This window comes from Dermacentor silvarum, chromosome 4, assembly GCF_013339745.2.
Source record: "Dermacentor silvarum isolate Dsil-2018 chromosome 4, BIME_Dsil_1.4, whole genome shotgun sequence".
Lineage (NCBI taxonomy): Eukaryota > Metazoa > Arthropoda > Arachnida > Ixodida > Ixodidae > Dermacentor > Dermacentor silvarum.
In genome coordinates, this window is record NC_051157.2 from 6,750,892 (window position 1) to 6,768,786 (window position 17,895).

The 17,895-nt window shown below is 44.7% G+C and overlaps 1 protein-coding gene across 2 annotated transcripts in view; it reads left to right on the forward strand.

Annotated features, from left to right (window-relative positions):
• Window positions 1–17,895, forward strand: part of LOC119449371 (F-box only protein 6) — a 42,724-nt gene that overhangs the window by 14,840 nt on the left and 9,989 nt on the right. For both annotated transcript variants that reach the window (XR_007466663.1, XM_037712541.2), the window contains exons 3-4: window positions 183–309; window positions 1,782–1,917. Coding sequence is in view for 1 of the 2 variants with exons in the window: in XM_037712541.2 (XP_037568469.1) it covers window positions 183–309; window positions 1,782–1,917 (263 nt within the window). In the remaining variant the exon portion in view is untranslated. The remainder of the gene's footprint in view (window positions 1–182; window positions 310–1,781; window positions 1,918–17,895) is intronic.

Below are 17,895 nucleotides of genomic sequence, written 5' to 3' on the forward strand. Positions count from 1 at the left end.
AGAGTGCATTCTCAATTTTTCCGTAGCATTCTGTGACAGCAGTAGAACCACACTGCTTAGCAAGTTTCTTGACACAAACCATTTTTGCTGCAATTTCTGTTTTTCACCATCGCTTCTCTCTTGTCTCTTTTGTGCAGAATGTTTTAAGCTAATTGAAGGCCTGTGTTATTTTTTCCCAACAGATAAACAGGGATGCTTTTCAACTTCTTACGGTGCATGCACGAAGCAGCAAGTCATCAGTCTTGCGAGCGAGGGCGTGCTTCCTGAAATAATGGACAACTTCAAGCCACACATTGAAGTCTCAGAATGGTGTGTGTGACTGGCAATGAGCCAAGTTGTTCTTTCTCTAAGCACACCTGAATTGCAGTGTAGCGGGGTGCTGTTATTAGCATTTATCCATAAACAACATGAACTTGTTGCTGTTGATTTGGTCTTAGCGCTTGCTGTGACAATTTCGTCACCTTTGCACTGTGTGGACAGGCCTTGATTTTGCAGTGGCTCTAAGTTTGTTTGTGCGAATGGATCTAATGAAACACAATGCATGCAGTGTTTTCCCCTTGGACTGACTTCGAATTTAGTGATAAACTTAAGCCTTTGTGTGGCACACCGTGTATGTCAGACTGATCGCATTCGTCCTTCTTTCATTGGATGCGTAATAGTACACAGGAGAAATGTGTAACTGCAGCCATTCAACCTTTGCAGAAATTATATATCTGGATCTTTCTGCATTTTGGTATGGCTCACTTGAGAAGGAGTGCTGGGACTTCTTTTATTGTTCGTTGTCATTCAGCTGCATTGCATGTTAGCCACACCACATCTCTCTACAGCAGTGGAGCGTTTTATGTTCAAAGCTAATTAATTCTGTCGCATAAATAAGTATCAGTTCCTTTGAGTGCTCTTGTCACTAGTTGGCAGTAACACATACCATGGGCGAACTTATTTTAAATATTTTAAAACACTTTCTTTATTCGCACATTACAACAACATAAATGAGAAGCCAGTTGAGCCAAATCATTGTCATTGCAGATTAGGCTGAAGGGACACTGATGGAAAAGGAAGTGGAGCTGTACTAGTGCCACAAGGAGTGGCTATTGTGGTACAGTTGAAGCGAACGAGGCTTGAATACAGCGAATGCGCGAGAGCAAGGCAGGTGGCGAAGCCATCTTTAAGTTCTTGCACCAGATTGCAGTGACATCATGGATTTTGATGACACCTGCTTCAAGCCTCGTTAATTTTTTTATCAATCAAGATGGACTGCATTGAATTGAAAAGCAGCCAAAGGCTGAATATGGCGATTTTCAAGAACTTTTACTAAGCCACTACAGCCCTGATAGGAGAAAATATTTAAAAATCCATGATGCTGCAATGGGGCATACTGGTGCTCAAGTTACGACCCAATATGTTTTTGATGTTTTTTTAATGGAAGTTTGCCATCGGGTTATAAATCCCTTACTATGGAATTAGCGAAATTAAGAGTCTTGATAGAACACTTTATCAGTCTAAACTGATTTAATGTTTCTCTTTAGTGTTAAATTAAGAAACCTGGAGGCACAGAGAGATAAATCCATGTACTGTTCATCCCAGTGCTGGATGAAATGTTGTACTGGCAGCACGCAGTGGCGCTTGCCTTCTTGCACGTTCACTATTAAAGTCGGTGTTTGGACACATCATTCACAAGTAATTAGGTCTTGTGACAGCATGCGTTTGGCAAACAATTTGTCATTAAATATCTGTTGTTTAAGGTGTCTAATTAACTTTTTGTGTTTTGCATTCTTTTATAGGCATGCAGCTCGATTTGATTGTGGCTGTGAGTACAGATTGACCGTCTCACTGCTCAATGAAAAAAGGAAAGTGCTGCATGAGTTCACTACTGGCCCTATTGTAACCGAACAGTGGCTTGGCCGGGAATGGAGTCAGGCAAGTGCCTGGCATTCAAACACATCTCAGAACAGAAGAGCTTATTTCACAAAGGGGACCCCTTCTCATGTGAAACAGCTTTCAATATCCCAATATATTGGGCTACAGTGCAACTTTGTCACCACTTATAAAACTCATTCAGGACCTTTCATTGACCTTTTCAGTAGTTACTTAGCAGGAGTGTGTGTCTGGGTTGCAACTAACACATCCATTGCCCCCATGTCCGACTATACCGGGTGCATGAGGTATTTGAGGACACTGTTCCTTATCGTCATAGACATTAACAGGCTCATCATATCTATCTAGGCGTGCGGCTTCTTCTTGGTTGACCCCTTATCCTTCATACAGCGTAGTTTGTTCAAAGATGGAAGCGTACAGGTTGATGCAGGAAATGAAACGCCATGCAATACGTCGCCCTGGCAGCACACAACAGTGACTTGGAAATTGCCACCTTTCTGAACATAGCGAAGACTTTCGTTTACAAGGTGGTGGACAGAACTGATGTGTTCTGGCGTTGACGTGGCATCTGTGGCGAAAAGAAAAAGCACAGTCAGCGTTCAGACGTCGTCATAACCCCTGATTTTCTCCTGTGGCTGCAAGTCATCGTGAGTGACGACCAAGGGGAATCAATGCGGGCCATTGCAAAGGAGCTCCAAGTTGCAGAGTTGACTTTCAGGCTCGCTGTGCACGAGGACTTGAGGTACCATTCCTATGTCATGAGGAGGGGGCAATTCATGTACGATAAAACTCGGGAGCATCGTCTGCTCCGGTACAAGCGCTTGCTAAGCAAGCTGAAGAGACCCGAGGAGCCTGGAATGCTCTGTTTTTTTTTTTTTTTTAATATGAAAAGAACTTTGACCAAGACCAAAAAGTTAACCGCCGTAACGACAAGTGGCTTTGTGCAAGCGCTGATGAGGTGCCTACGGTGATGCACACAAAATTTTCATCATCTGTGATGGTGTTAGTTGTCGTTAACAGCGAGGGTGACGTCATGCCGCCACACTTTTTTGCAGAAGGACTTCGCGTTAATGCTGCCGCGTACGGGGAGGTGCTTGCCAGTGGCGTAGCCAAATTTTGTTCAGGGGGGGGGGGCTCACCTTGCAGCGCGGCCTCATCCTTACAGAATTTGTCGAGGGATCAAATATATATGAATAATAACTGCATTGCCATTGGCATTGCCACTGTATATTAGATGCTGCAAACGAATTATTGAACGCTACGCACTGTCATGACAAGTGAAATATGTATTTTTTCATAAAAGAATACATTCTTATGTCCCAAAAATTGTGGCTGAAATAACTGATATCAATGCTTCCGCGTTTTCGTGTCTATTTAATAAGTAAAGAACATAACACGCGAACTTTAAACCTATATCAGTTCGAAACCAGCAAAGCAGTGCATGTAGCTGATATGATATGAAAAACGCAAAGGCCATGAAATTAACAAGTTGAGGAGAAATATTTTGATGAATCTATGTCATTCAAGAACCTTATTTGTACTCACGGCCACGCCGGCCGCATTTCGATGGGGGCGAAATGCGAAAACACCCGTGTATTTAGATTTAGGTGCACGTTAAAGAACCCCAGGTGGCCCAAATTTCTGGAGTTCCCCACTACGGCGTGCCTCATAATCAGATCATGGTTTTGGCACGTAATACCCCATAATTTTTTTAACCTTTTTTGTTGTTTGTACATATGCAACGGCCAATGATGCTGTCCTTCGTTGCAATGGATTGCGCAGGATCAGCTGTTACCGGTCGTGTATTGTGAATAATTGCACTGAAATTATAGTCGCAACAGTGAGTACATATAAAAAGGAGGAGTTCTGCAAAATATACATACGAAATTTGAAGATAGAATGCAATATATAAATGCGAAGGTACAACTTGATAAAGGGCAAAGAAAGTGTCGCTGGAAACAAAGTTCACTGCTTGTATACACAAAATCTCGCAACAAGATATTTAAATACACGTATAAGTCTCCAATAAATCTATGTATCTAAGCAAACGTCACTGTATATGATGCGTCAAATAAGACAAATAAACATGTTGCGCAGTCACGGATAGTAAACTTAACGTATATAAAGAAAGACGATTCAGGCAAGAACAAAACTATGATCGCAGAAATCGTGATATGTACTTGGGCCATCCTGCTCTATACGGGTAGAATAGTAGAGGAAGATGCCGAAATCAGTAGGAAAATGTGTATTTTAACTGCCTGCACAGCGGCAACAATTATTCTGCACCCAAAATTAAAGAAGGGCATTGCTTCGTTTCAAAAAAAGAAAGTAAAATCAGGTTGCTAAAAAGGAAAGAAAAGGACAAACGAAAGTCACACATGATGCGGTTGAGCTACCCAATATCCGAGTGTGTTTGTTGGGAAACGCTGCATGGGTCGGGCTTTCAATGAGCAAGGTTGGTTAAAATCGGCTAACAATGTCCTCGTCATTTTCGTGTTCACATGATAATTTTAATCATGATGCTAACTACGTATTACAATAAACGGCGAAAATTCCTGCGGTTTTAAAAGCTAATGAACAGTCATCAGTTTTCATAATTACGAGCTTATGGACCTGAAGGAACAGAGCCTTTTAGTTGCATTGATTTTTGCGGCTTCGCTATCCAAAGTACAAACTTCACTCGGCGGAGAAGTTTAGCGAAGCGGTCAGTGACTTCACACACGTTGATGCCGACGTTTCTGTGGGCGTATAGAAGCGCCAGCCTAACCATGCGTTGCTCAGACATTGTAGAGCGCAAGTAGTTTTTTAGTAATTTCATGTTTGAAAATATTATCTCTGCGCTGGCAGTGGTCACTGGAAGGGCGACTACAATCTTCAGCAGTTTGTACACATTTACATAGAACCTGCAGTCCCAATGAGAGAGGGCATCTATTCCAGTGCTAAAACCTAAAACATTTCTTCGATGTCATTGGCATCCTTGTTTAGGTACCTTGGACAAACAGTCAGCTGTTCGATTCCAGCAATATACGTCAAAACAAGTACGGAGAAGCAGCCTGCAGTGTTTACTTTTGCATCTAGCCTTTCTGTGATAATTTCACCACCACAATTTTCTATAATTTGGTTTTGTACATCTGGGCTTAAATACGAGGCATTACTGGGGCAACTTTCCAAATGGTTCTTCAGATATGTATCACCACAATGAGCTCACATGCGAAGAAGCGTCTGAAAATATCAGTATTTTCAGCGGGGGCTTTGCTTAAATCCATAAGACCACTGTCGCTATGGCCACGGAGAGCCAGACCTTGTCGCCCCCAAAAAAGAACTGTCTCAATAATAGGCCGTTAACTTTCTTCTGTTTTCTGTTATTTTACTTCGCGTGCCCTGATCCAGCTGATTGATCACATTTGGCGCACTTCCTGAAAATGTTTGGAGAAAATTATGAGCTACAAGCTGGACAGTCAGGGTGATATTTAGTATTTTCGTGTGTGTGGAAGATTGCGAGCGCGTGCTTCCATTTCTGGAACGGCTTGAACACGAGGGTTCTCCAGTGCGTGCATGTTGGCCCAAGTTTAAAGGAAAATTAAACCCATAAAGTTCCAGAATTTTGACATTCTAAAGCACGCCTTTGGAAATGTCAGCACACCTTTCGAGTCAAGAGTTTATGAGAACTTTTTACCCATAAAGTGTTGGAATTGAAATCCATGCGCTCCATAGATTCTGCGATCGCTGCGAGATGCCGCGACGCGCCCGCTCGCTATCGAAAAGCCCTTGAAACTTTGTGCTCGGATGGGGCTTCTTGCGTTATGTGACTCCAGGTGCATGGGCGTTGCCACGAAATCCAGCCCGAGTTCGCAATGTTCGTTCCGAAATGTCTTTTCGACCATGAAAAAGACATTAGATAACATCCAGAATGATTCCCGGCGCCGGTGGTTGTTTTGGTCAGCGGTGCATGTCAGCACGAAAAAATTTCGGGGGGGGGGGGGAGGGGCTGAAGCCCCAACAGCCCCCCCCCCCCCTCCCTGGCTACGCCCCTGGTGCTTGCCACTGTTGTAAAGCCCTGGATAGAGACTGTTTCGAAAGGAAGACCTTACGTCTTTCAGCAAGATTCGGCTCCCACCCATACCGCCTGTGTTACCCAGGAGTGTCTGGCTGACAACTTCTACGACCACGTCACTCCCAATTTGTGGCCTCCTAGTTCTCCAGATTTAAATCCGCTTGACTACTATGTCTGGGGCGTTGTTGAGAGAGAGGCCAACAAAGAGCAACATAATACAAAAGACTTGCTGAAGGCTGCCATTGCTGACTCAGTGGCCAACATCTGATCCACCTGATCCGTGCATGCAGCCATTTCCAAAGCCGAATTGAATCGGTTATTGCTTCGGATGGCGGATTCCGTGAGTAATTGCAGAAATAAACCTTTAGAGAAGTGTTTCTCAATGTTTGGTGAAAATATGTCTATTTTTGCTGGAGATATTCTCTGTCTGAAGCCAACATTGTGTTCTCAAATACCTTGCGCACCCGGCATATCCTCAGGCTCCGATATGTCAAAAGCAGGTGGCGTACGGAAAAACCCAACCTGAATTTCCAGATGCATACTTTACTCACATGAAGGCATAACATTTTTCGCACAGTTTAATATATACAAGAAGTAGTCACAAGAAGTAGTCACTTAGCTCATTTTTGAGCTGATGCCTTTATTTTTGACGTTTTTGCGAGTGCGCCTCGCCGCCCGACCCGCGGGAGTTGGAAGGCGTGACGTCAAGACACCCTCGTCAGATAGGCAGCCGGCCGGCCGTAGTCATTCGCAGCACGCTGCCGCCGCCATCGCGAGCATGGATTCGAGTTCTGGTGCCTCTACCAGCGATGAGTACACGTCTGAAGATGAGGACCATTCCAACTTGGCAAGAAATATTACCGGTTACGGTTACGAGCCTTCCGCGTCAAGCGACGAAGAAGAGCAGGCGGCCGTGGAAGTGCCAGTCAGGTTTTCGCGAACCGTAGCACGAAGATTTCGCTCTGCACCAGATACTTGTGCAAGAATTATTTGTCATTTCCTCTGTAAACTTGCTTTTTCAAGAGCACACGCAGGCAAGGCAGCTGCGGGGTACAGTATAGACCACTTATAACGTAACCGCTTGTAGTGCAGGACCGGATATAGTGCGGTCTTTTCAGACTCCCGTTAATTTTCCCATAGCACTCCATGTATACACGTATTGCTTATAGTGCAGTTGCGGGAAACGAAATACCGGTTACAGTGCGGCTTCCTGGGAGTACGGAAGTCAGCGGAGACGGCAAACGCTACCCTCCAACGGGCGCTACAAGGAGTGCTCGAGGAAGAAAGAGGGATGAAGTGGAGGAGAAGGGCACGTGGTGCGAACGAACAGCCAGTGAGGCTGAAACCAGAATCTTGAGTGCAAGTCATGAAATATCACGGCACGCATAGCGAGCGAGGGCCGCGAAACTGCCAACGCCATCCAACGCTCGCTTCACGATAACGGCAGTAAACGAAACTTCAGGGAGCGGGCGGCGCCAGCACAGCACGGCGAAGGGCGCACACGGAGACCGTGGAATGTGAGGGAGGAGGGCGGCAGGGAAGCGGATTTCGCCTCGACAACTCCGCTGCTTCGGTGGCTCCCCTCGCCCTCCCTTGTAGCTCCCTCACTTTCGACTGGCACCGTGTGCGCCCGCCGCCGTGCAGGCGCCGCCGCTCCAGCAGGCCCGGGCCCAGCTCCCCGAAGTTTTGTTTTCTGCCATTATCGAGAAGCGGGCATTTGCCGGCGTGGGCAGTTTCGTTGGCCGGCCTGGGACAGCGCAGCTGCTTCCCTCTGAGCCGTAGCGGCAGCTTGCAAGGTCAACACTGTGGGGGTCTTCCCCAACCCGTAGCGCGTGTAGTCGCAGCTACGTAGGGTTCGGGCGAATAAGGCAACCAGCGAGTCAACTCAACAACGTTTATTGCTGTCAGCAATAAAACACACTTGTAGAGGGAAGTCCGCTCTGTATAACAACTAATAAAATAGGCTTGCCTCGTCGCGTGTGGTAGTCACGCGAACGAGGTCACTCACGGCTTTCAGCAGGTAAAAATCCGTCCAGGCAGTAGGTCAAGCGAGGTCAGAGAGAGCGGGGGTCTTTCGGTCGCGCTCTTTTATGCCTTTTTGCCTTTCCGCGAGGGGAGTGTCCTCCTCGCCCGCCGGATGCTTTCCCTCTTCCCGCGCGGCACGCGCGTCGCGAGAGGCGAGCGAGAACCGGGAGAGGGCAAAGTGCATTTCTCCCGTGTTCGCCCGGCTCCCGCAGCGCGCGGTGTGCGCGCACGAGATGTCCACCCGGCTGCTGTCGCGGGCGCTCCGTGCGCCGGCGACGGGCGAGCGCCCGCGGGAGAAGGTGGCAGCGTGTGCTCCCCCACAACACGTGACTAGAAAGTAGAGGAAGCAGAAAGGAGAAAGAAGGGTTCACTGCCATTTTCTATGCGTGGCTGAGACGTCGGCACGTACACGCATGTTCCAGCGCAACGCAGAATCGGCGACCTTGCCATTTGAGAGAGGGTGAAATATCCGCCGCGTTTTTTTTTTTCTTCTTTTTTTTGGTTCGCGCGCGACATTGAGGGGTCTCTCCTAAGCTTTTGTTCTATGGCGGTGCCGGAGCAATGCTGGTCGGAAGCGCCGCCGCGTGATTTGGTTCGAATTAACGAGATTCGACTGTAAATTGAATGCAAACGTTCTAGCCGCATTCCTCGACTGTCGCATACGCGTGGCGGCTCAGTGCACATGTTTTGCATATGTGCGGGCCTTGAATATTGTTGCTTTGGTTATAGTGCGGTACCGCTTATAGTGCGGATATTCGCGACTCCGGCGACTTACTTTATAAGCGGTCTACACTGTACTTCAGCACTGCGTGGATGACTGAATAGTAGTTTATGCCATCGGCGTGAGCAACTGCTGTGAGGTACCAGTACCTCTGAGACTCTCACGTCTGCTTTGCCAGCTGCCCGACAGATGGCAGCACTTGTCTGGTGTTCTCCCCAGTTTTTCCTGCTTTTATCCTGTGGAGAAGCAGAGCTGTGTGTGTGTCTGCCCCGTTGCCATGTAGGACTGATCTCGTGAGTCGCGCTCGCGCTCGCTAGCCTTGTATTGTTTTACTATGCCTTGCCAACATTTTTAAAACATTACTGCATTCGTGCCCAGCCTCGGGCATATCGCCCCAGCTTCGCCCTCACACTGCTCAAGAAGGCTGCAAGTGAACGAAAACAGTACCGACATCTTTTTGCGTCCTCTTTTCAAACGCGCCACTGATAATTTCTGCCTTGCGTTTTCGTGAGAAGACCGATGGCATAGCGTCAGGCTTTAGGCGTTGCCTTTCGAGCGGCTTTTCAGCACAGCCGGGCTGGTCACCTAATCACCAACGACGAAGTGGTCCGCGCAAATGGAGTCATTTTTTAGAGGTCTCCAGGCTGGGCGTGATGGCTGACAGGCAGGTATCCAATGTTTACGCAACCTTGTCTCTGGGAAACGTGTGCGATGGCATGTCACGACTGACAATGTTGTTATAACAGCAATGTCTGGGCATTTCTTTCTGCCGTGACTGTCACGAATTTCAGCGCTCCAGAAATGGACAGAGACAGAAAGCAAATACGTAGAAGAACATTTAATCTCAAACAAAAAAAAAATATAAAAGAAAAACAAACAGCAAACTACCCTGACACACTATAAGCACTATACATAGACAAACACTCCAAAAACTAGCTATACATATAAAAACAAACAAGCCCTCAACTATATATTGTTCCTCCGCTCGACTAACCAACGCAAAGTCACGAACAAACGAACATTCTGACTGTCGCCAGTCGTGCTGTCGGACTCCAGCCCAGCGTGGCAAAGGACGTTGGCCTGCGTGGTTCCGGCGCAGCGTGGGCGTCGACCTCCTTCGAGAGCGATGAGGTTGTGCTCTTCCACAGAGACCCGCGTGGCACAGGACGCGGTCTGGGCCAGTCGGCCGTTGTGCCGCTGACGTGGCGTTGACGATTGCCTTCGTGGCAAAGGGCAGCAACTGGTTACGGCAGCGTGGGGCTGGACCGGGGCCGCGGAACACAGCCACGGCGACGCAGTCGGTGCTTAGGAGCTGGAGTTGTCGCTGGCCAACTCGCAAACGTCCCCTCTTCGGTCCATGGTCCCTGAAGCTGCTGCCTCCCGTCTCCAGAGCACAGCTGGAGATGCAACTGCTTGTCGACCACGTCAGCAATGCCAGCTCATCATCGCCTGCGTCCCCTTATTGTTCATTTCTTCTTTTTTCTCTCGCGCTTCACGCGCTTCACGTGCTCCTCGCCTGTGGGTCCCTTCTCTGTTTCTTCGGCCAGCGTCTTCGTCTTTTTTCGCGTTATCATACGTCTTGCCAGTGACTCATGACAGCGACGAACGCGTCAATACCAAGCGACGACCGGGGGAAGGTGCATGTAAGACGCACCACCTGCATGGAGCGCTGACGGGGATAATGTTTCAGACAGACCACGTGCGAAGATCACCGAAAGGGGTTAAACAAACGCTGCAAGGGACCGACACCCCCGGAAACACTGCGACGGCTGTGGCCGACCTTGGCCACGCGATGTTGGGTGTTATGGTGTCAAATTTCAGCTTCTGCCGGCGGCTGCTCGGAGGCAAGGTGCAACAGAAAATCGCAAAAAAAAAAAGATGTTTCTCATTCTTTTTTTCAAAGCAGCTTGTTTTATTCGTCATTTTCAACAGTTCAACTTTTGTTCCGACGCAAAAAACCACCTGCCAACTTTTGTGTCCGTATCCCTTTAATATCAGTTCAGTAGCATCTTTATAAAGGTGACTGGTTCAAGCACACTCAGTTTTAATATATAAGAATGAACACAACATGATTATTCCCCTCCTCCCAAAGAAAAAATTGCGCATAAATTTAATTAACCTCTGTCTTTTTTTGAGTGCTGGCTGTCTGCATTTAACCTCCTCTTATACTAAAGACACTCTGGATAAAACTGGAAATTTCGTTTGGAATATGAAGAGCAGCAGCAATACAGGATTCTTGTCAAGTGGCAGCACAAGCTTGGGTCTGTAAATGAGTGTCATGCTAACAATATACTTAGGGTCCTTCATTTTCGGTCCAACTTGATAATTCCTGATTTTCACACTCTGAATAAAACTTATGAAAATAGGGTTAAACCCGATTTTCCCCAAAGTTTGCCTTTTATAAAAAATAATCATATATATGCAGGTGTTACAAAACTACCACCTTTTGTGAGCAAGTGGTCAAGATATATCATATTATTAACATTATTAATGTGTGAATATAGTATATGGTATATGCCTTGTTTTCTCTTTACACTCATGCTAGAACCAGCATATATAAAAATATATTTAGCTAAGCCTGCCGGCCTTGAGTGAACAAGAGCTTGTTTCTTTTTTAGTTGTAGGCAACAGCACAATAAATTTCCCTGCGAATACCCCATCCCCTGTTTCGAGTTAGCATCGCGCGGCCGTACAGAATAAGCATGATAACAATTACTCTGTGCTGTTCACTAACATCCGCTCCATCATTAATAAGCGCGATGCCCTGTCTGCGCTGATCGACACGTGTAATGCAGATATTGTTGTTTTAGTTGAGACCTGGCTTTCAGATAAAATTGGAAATTCGGAACTTTTCGCCTGCAGTAAGGCTTACAATATATATAGAAATGACCGAATAGGGCGATGTGGCGGTGGGACCTTGATCGCTGTTTCATCTGATATCTCCTCTTTTCATACACACGTGCCTTCGCAGATTGAATTCTTGTGCTGTTGTATTCACATAAATAACAAAGATGTGATATTTGCCGCTTGCTATCGACCACCCGATAGTACATCCACATTTTGCAATGAACTATTTGACTGTCTTAACCAAATCGTTGTTGAATATCCAAAAGCACCAATATTCTTGCTCGGTGATTTCAATTTCCCCGGCATTGACTGGGCTGTTGACTTCCCATCAGTGACTCTATCTTCATCCCAATGTTCATCCTTTCTTGATATATGTTCGACCTTTGGCCTCACCCAGCTTGTTAAAGAGCCTACCCGTGTCACTGCAATTTCTGCCAACATCCTTGACCTCGTCTTGACCACATCTCCTGATTCAATTTCTTCATTATCAATTATACCTGGTTTAAGCGATCATTCCGTGATTCATTTTGCAATCCCCCTGCACTCGCCCCAGCGTCTAAAATACTGTAAGAAAATTCGTGACTACAGTAGAGCAGATTTTTCCTCGATCAATAACGAGTTGGAAAGTTTTGCAGATTTCTTTTTTCCACAGTTCTGGGAAAGGTCTATCGCAGAAAACTGGCTCCTTTTCAAAAACAAGGTTGAAACACTAATTGAAAAATATATTCCGACTCGCCTATTATCTCCATGCAATCGGGCTCCTTGGTTTAACTTGAGTTTAAAACGGCTTCTTAACAAGAAAAAACGCATTTTTCGACGCTTCAAGCTGACTGGGGAAGCCAAAGCAAAAGCTGCCTACGTAGCTATCGCATCAGAATATAAAATGGCCATCCGCTCAGCCAAGAATTACTTTTTTTCTGAAACACTACCACATCTGCTCAGAACTAATCCTAAGAAGTTTTGGAACGTTATCAACATACGCAAACCTAAAGAAATTGTTCTGAAAACTGACGCTGGATTTCCTGTCCCCTGTGAGCTTTGCTCAACGGCCTTTAACAACGCATTTTCGCTATCTTTTTCTGACACTCTAATAAATACTTCACTGTCCGCACGTGCCTTTACGTTCCTTGATATGGAGCCGATTTCGATCGACGTTGATGGCGTATACAGTTTGATAAAAAAAGCTAAACTTTCCTCATCGGCAGGTGTTGATAACATAAATTACAAATTCCTTAAGAGTACTGTAGCGTATTCATCTGCTTTCTTGTCATATATTTTTACTCAGTCTTTGCAGAGCTCAACACTGCCGGACGACTGGAAGATGGCGAAGGTGATTCCAGTCCACAAGTCTGGTGATATTCATAACCCCCTAAACTACCGGCCGATCTCTCTAACTTCCATTCCATGCAAGTTATTAGAGCACATAATCTACTGCAGCCTGATTAGTTTTCTCGAGTTTAATAACTTTTTTGCGTCACAGCAGCATGGTTTTCATAAAAATTATTCTTGTGAGACTCAATTATTAACCTTTACTAATGATTTGTCTTCTGCTTTAGATCGTGCTTCAGTTATTGACTGCATTTTCCTTGACTTCGCGAAAGCTTTTGATACCGTCTCACATCGACTACTATTACTGAAACTTAGCGCACTCCATCTTGATTGTAGCTTGCTTAAATGGATTGAATGTTTCTTGCAGAATAGAACACAGTATGTTTCTGTTAATGATCATGACTCTAAATCCTGCAATGTAACATCCGGTGTTCCTCAGGGGTCAGTCCTAGGGCCTCTTCTTTTTCTAATTTATATTAATGACCTGCCTGATTCTGTTACTTCTAATATAAGGCTCTTTGCGGACGACTGCGTTCTGTACCGCGTAATTTCTAATGAGTCTGACTCCTCCGTTCTTCAATCTCTTCTTGGTGTGATACATGGCTTATGAAACTAAACATTAACAAATGTAAAGCAATGAGGGTGTCTCGAAAAATTAACCAGTCCATTTCTCAGGGCTATGAACTAAACAGTTGCCCTCTTCAGTTCGTCGACAGCTACAAGTATCTAGGCGTCCATATCACTAATAACCTGTCATGGCAGAAACATATCCACCATGTTATTAACAAAGCTAACAGTACCCTTGGTTTTCTTCGGCGGAATTTCCGCCTCACTCCCGTTCCATTGAAACTACTACTATATAAAACACTCGTGCGTTCTAAACTAGAGTACGCTTCACCCATATGGGACCCGTACACTAGCTCGTTAACCCAGGCCTTAGAATCGGTTCAAAACCACTCAGCCAGGTTTATTCTCTCTAACTACTATCGCTTAGCCAGCGTTTCTCGCATGAAGCAATACCTTGACCTACCTCTCCTTTCTACTAGACGTCGAATTTCACGCTTATGCCTGTTTCATAAAATATACTACACTAATAATGACCTAAAAATGACACTTCTTTCGCCTCCGAACCATTTGTCATCCCGTATTGATCATCAAATGAAGGTTGGGGTGCCTTAGTGTAAAAGCAATGCATACCTTGAAGCCTTCATCCCGAAAACAAGTCAAGACTGGAATCGCCTTCCCGCCTCCATCGTCGCTATCACAGATCATGATGTGTTCAAGTCGGCTATCTGTGACCATGTGCTGCATCTTTAGCCATTTTTTCTTTTTCTATTGCCACTCCTCTCTGTAATGCCTGTACGGCCTTGAGAGTAAATAAATGAAATGAAATGAAAAGTAGCTGTGTTGCATGAATATGTCAATGGCACACTGCATCGCATTTGCTGCACGTGGCGCACATGTAGATGATGGTAATGCATGAGGAAGTGAATTAAAACAGCGCTGAAGCTCCTCTGCATTGCCAATGGTAGCCGTGACATTGAGAGGGCATTCACCCAATTATGCTGTGTTTAAAGAAGTGCAGCTGATTCGACTAGCTGGCACCTATTCCATTTTTTGCTGCATGACTGTATTTGGCAACCAGCAAAATGGCATGACAACAGACGAGGACAAAAGTCTCGACAGGTCTAGGCAGGACAGAGAAATGCTACCAATGCATGTGATAATGTACTAAAGTACGTCAAGGACTTGTAAGGTAAAGAAAAGCACCACAACTCCTTCGAAGCATGCCCATGTGCTGTACTTTTTGTAGTTTCTTCCTTTTGTTAAAAAAAGGTGGCAGTAAAGAAGGGATCGCCAAGCCCGTTTCTATTTGTTGTTTATGTTAATGTGGTTTCTTTCAAATGTATTAATAATGCCTGACAACAAACATTATGAGTTCGTCACATGATTTGCGAGCAGCTCTTTTTGCCTTTAAATGTTCCTGTTAGTGATTTCGTTTGTTTAAATAAAATGTTTGTGCCCAAAAGGAGACCATTGCTCGTGTTAATTGTTTGTAAAAGTTGCCAGAAACATCCCAAACTTGAGGCTCACAGGCTACAAAACTCCCAATTTCTCTCTGGTTTTCGTGCGAGACAAACAAAATCCCAATTTCTCCCCGGTTTCCTTCTTTAAGTATAACACCGATTTCTACCCCCTGAATATACTCTGCAGACCATGATTTTTTCTGCCATGTCAAGGGATCTTAGATTTTTTAAATTCTGATAACGTATGAGAAATGGAAATATCTAGTTGAACATCATATAGACCGTTTACAGCAGTTTATAAAGCACAAAAGAGATGGCGCTACCAATTCCAATGCCATGTGATGCCTTCTGAGTGCAGCCAAATACCTGAATCACTGCAAGAAGGGAATGGGCTTGTTGTGCTGACTGTGAACAGTATAGGATAACATATTGCACTATGAAGCAAAGTGGCGTTGTACACCGAAGAGAGTACCCTCTGACACTGCGATCTGTAGTACCAAGGACACACACACGTGAGTTTGCATGTTGTGCAGAGAATGTCCTTTAGCAAATAAATGGTTTTCTATCACAGATGAATGAGTGTATCTAACGATTACCTACTCAGGTTTGAAAAAGAAATGTTCAACTCTGATATGAATGCATTATGAGCAGTTACGAGTGGGAGGAGCAGTTGAGTGCGCTTTTGTTCAGTTTTGATGTTGCCATAATGTTGTTCTTCTTAACAAAGGTTTCACATCTGGTAGCTTCTATAGGTTGGTGAGACAGACTTCTGTTGGAATTCATAGCTCTTAATTCATAAAACACAGAAAAAGAAGTGCCCGCTGGTGATTTCATTCCCATTGCCGTGAACTGTTGCAAGCTACGAGGCAGTAACATGTGTGTGTTTGGTGGCGATTACCGTATTCTCGTCAACTGCAAAGGCATTCAGCGCAGTTGTGTTTCATTTCACTTCCATGTAAGGTGTTCTTACACCAAATTTATATCTGTGAAGCTTTAAAATACACTGCAAAAGTATACAATTTGTTGCACAGCATGCTGATTAATGGCTGTGTCCGAAACTTTATCTTGGCTCCTATCGGTACACTTTGCCGTGGTGTATGGTTCGAAACCTGCATGATGCTTCGACTCTGTTTAAATTGAGCTTGAACCCATGGGATAATCAGCCTTACTGGAAAGGTTTGTGCTAGGGAGCATGCATAATTCCGTGCACTAGAATGAAATGGTTTGTGAACTGGCACCTTTGTAGGTGTGCATTGTGCAGACGTGGCACTTGATGGCCGCCTCCTGTGGGCACTTGGGAGAGGCATTGCTCAAGAGCCATGGGATACTAGTGGGTGAATCCAGATAAGCACGAACAGGTGGTCCTGTTCACCATTCCCGATTTTGATGAAATTTACTTTAGGTGCAGGTTTTAAAATGGCTCTTTAAAATGGCCTTTTTAAGATGGCCTTTTTCAGAAAACGCATTTCGCCCCCATCAAAGGCCACGGCGGCCGCATTTCGATAGGGGCGAAATGCGAAAACACCCGTGTACTTAGATTTAGGTGCACGTTAAAGAACCCCAGGTGGTCCAAATTTCCGGAGTCCCCCACTACGGCGTGCCTCATAATCAGATCATGGTTTTGGCACGTAAAACCCCATAATTTACTTTTTAGAAAAATATTTTCAAATTCTAATGTTTTTGGCAAACTACTTATATTTAAGTGCAATTTTTAAACATAACGATGCTTGACAAAGTAACGAAGATTATTTCTAAAGAATGTGAAGACTTTTAAAAAATTTCATGTGCACCGAGTTTTATTATCCTCACTTTAATTAGTCTAGAGCAATAAATTCCTGAATTACAGGTATTTTGGTCCGTTTACCATGTTAGTGATTTTTTTTCTCAACGTTCCTTCCGTAGCCAAGTGCAATAAAATACTCGTAAGGTAGCATTTTAATTGTTCTTTGTGTGGAAAAAATATTGTGATCGAGAAGTGTACCATTGTTTCTCTATGCGCGCTAAATGTTAAAAAATCGCAAAAGTGGCGGAAAAGCGTTTTCGACAGCCGAAATTTGTGCTTTTTTTTTTTTTTTCAGGCGAAAAAAAATTTTTTTTTTCACAAAACTAAGTTCAGAATCATTGTTCTGGGCCCAAAACCTGCGCCTAAAGTAAATTTCATCAAAATGGGGAATGGTGACCTGTTCGTGCTTATCTGGATTCACCCTAGTGCTGTTTGTGGAGGCTTCTCTGTGTCCGCCCCAATTTTCAGTGATGCCAGCTGGCTAAGCCAGCATAATGAAGCTAAGCCAAAGGCACTTTGTTGCTCTGGTAGCAGCTGCTGTAATAAATATCTCCAGCACCTTGATCACAATTGGGTTTCATCGTGACATCATCAGGAGCTTGTGAAGTACTAATAAGCTTCTTTCAACATACATTTGAATCCACCGTATGGCTCATGAGACACGGTGTAATAAATCTGGGGCTCAGATTTTGTGAATAAACAGTGTGGTTGAACCTCACTATAACTGAGTTGCATCTTACACAAAAATACCTTCTATTTATACAATATTTATTATAGGTGTAAATTCATTGCATGTTAATATTGGTGAGAAAACTTTTAGATTTACTTCATTATATCCAGTAATCTTTTACGCATGTTTGATATATTGAGGTTTGAGACCATCTTTAGTGCTGCTGAAGTTTAATCATCGGCATAATAAAAATGGGTGCCTAGATTCAAGTAAAATGATACCTGTCAATGAAAACTTATCAGCAATAGTGGCACTTGTTTTATTTGTGCCTGTGGTCTCCACAGCACTGGAAACCTAGCAGTGTCAGCCACCAGATGGTTCTGTTGATGCTTGCATGCAGCTTGTGAGGACCCAACACCTTCCAAACACTGTGCCTGCACACACCAGCCTCAGATGATCATCATACCTGAGATGTGTGTTTTAAGCTCCTTTGGCCAGCTTCTGAGCTTTATCTAAATTGGAAAAGGGGCGAGAGAAAGCCAGACATGATAATTCGTCGTCCAG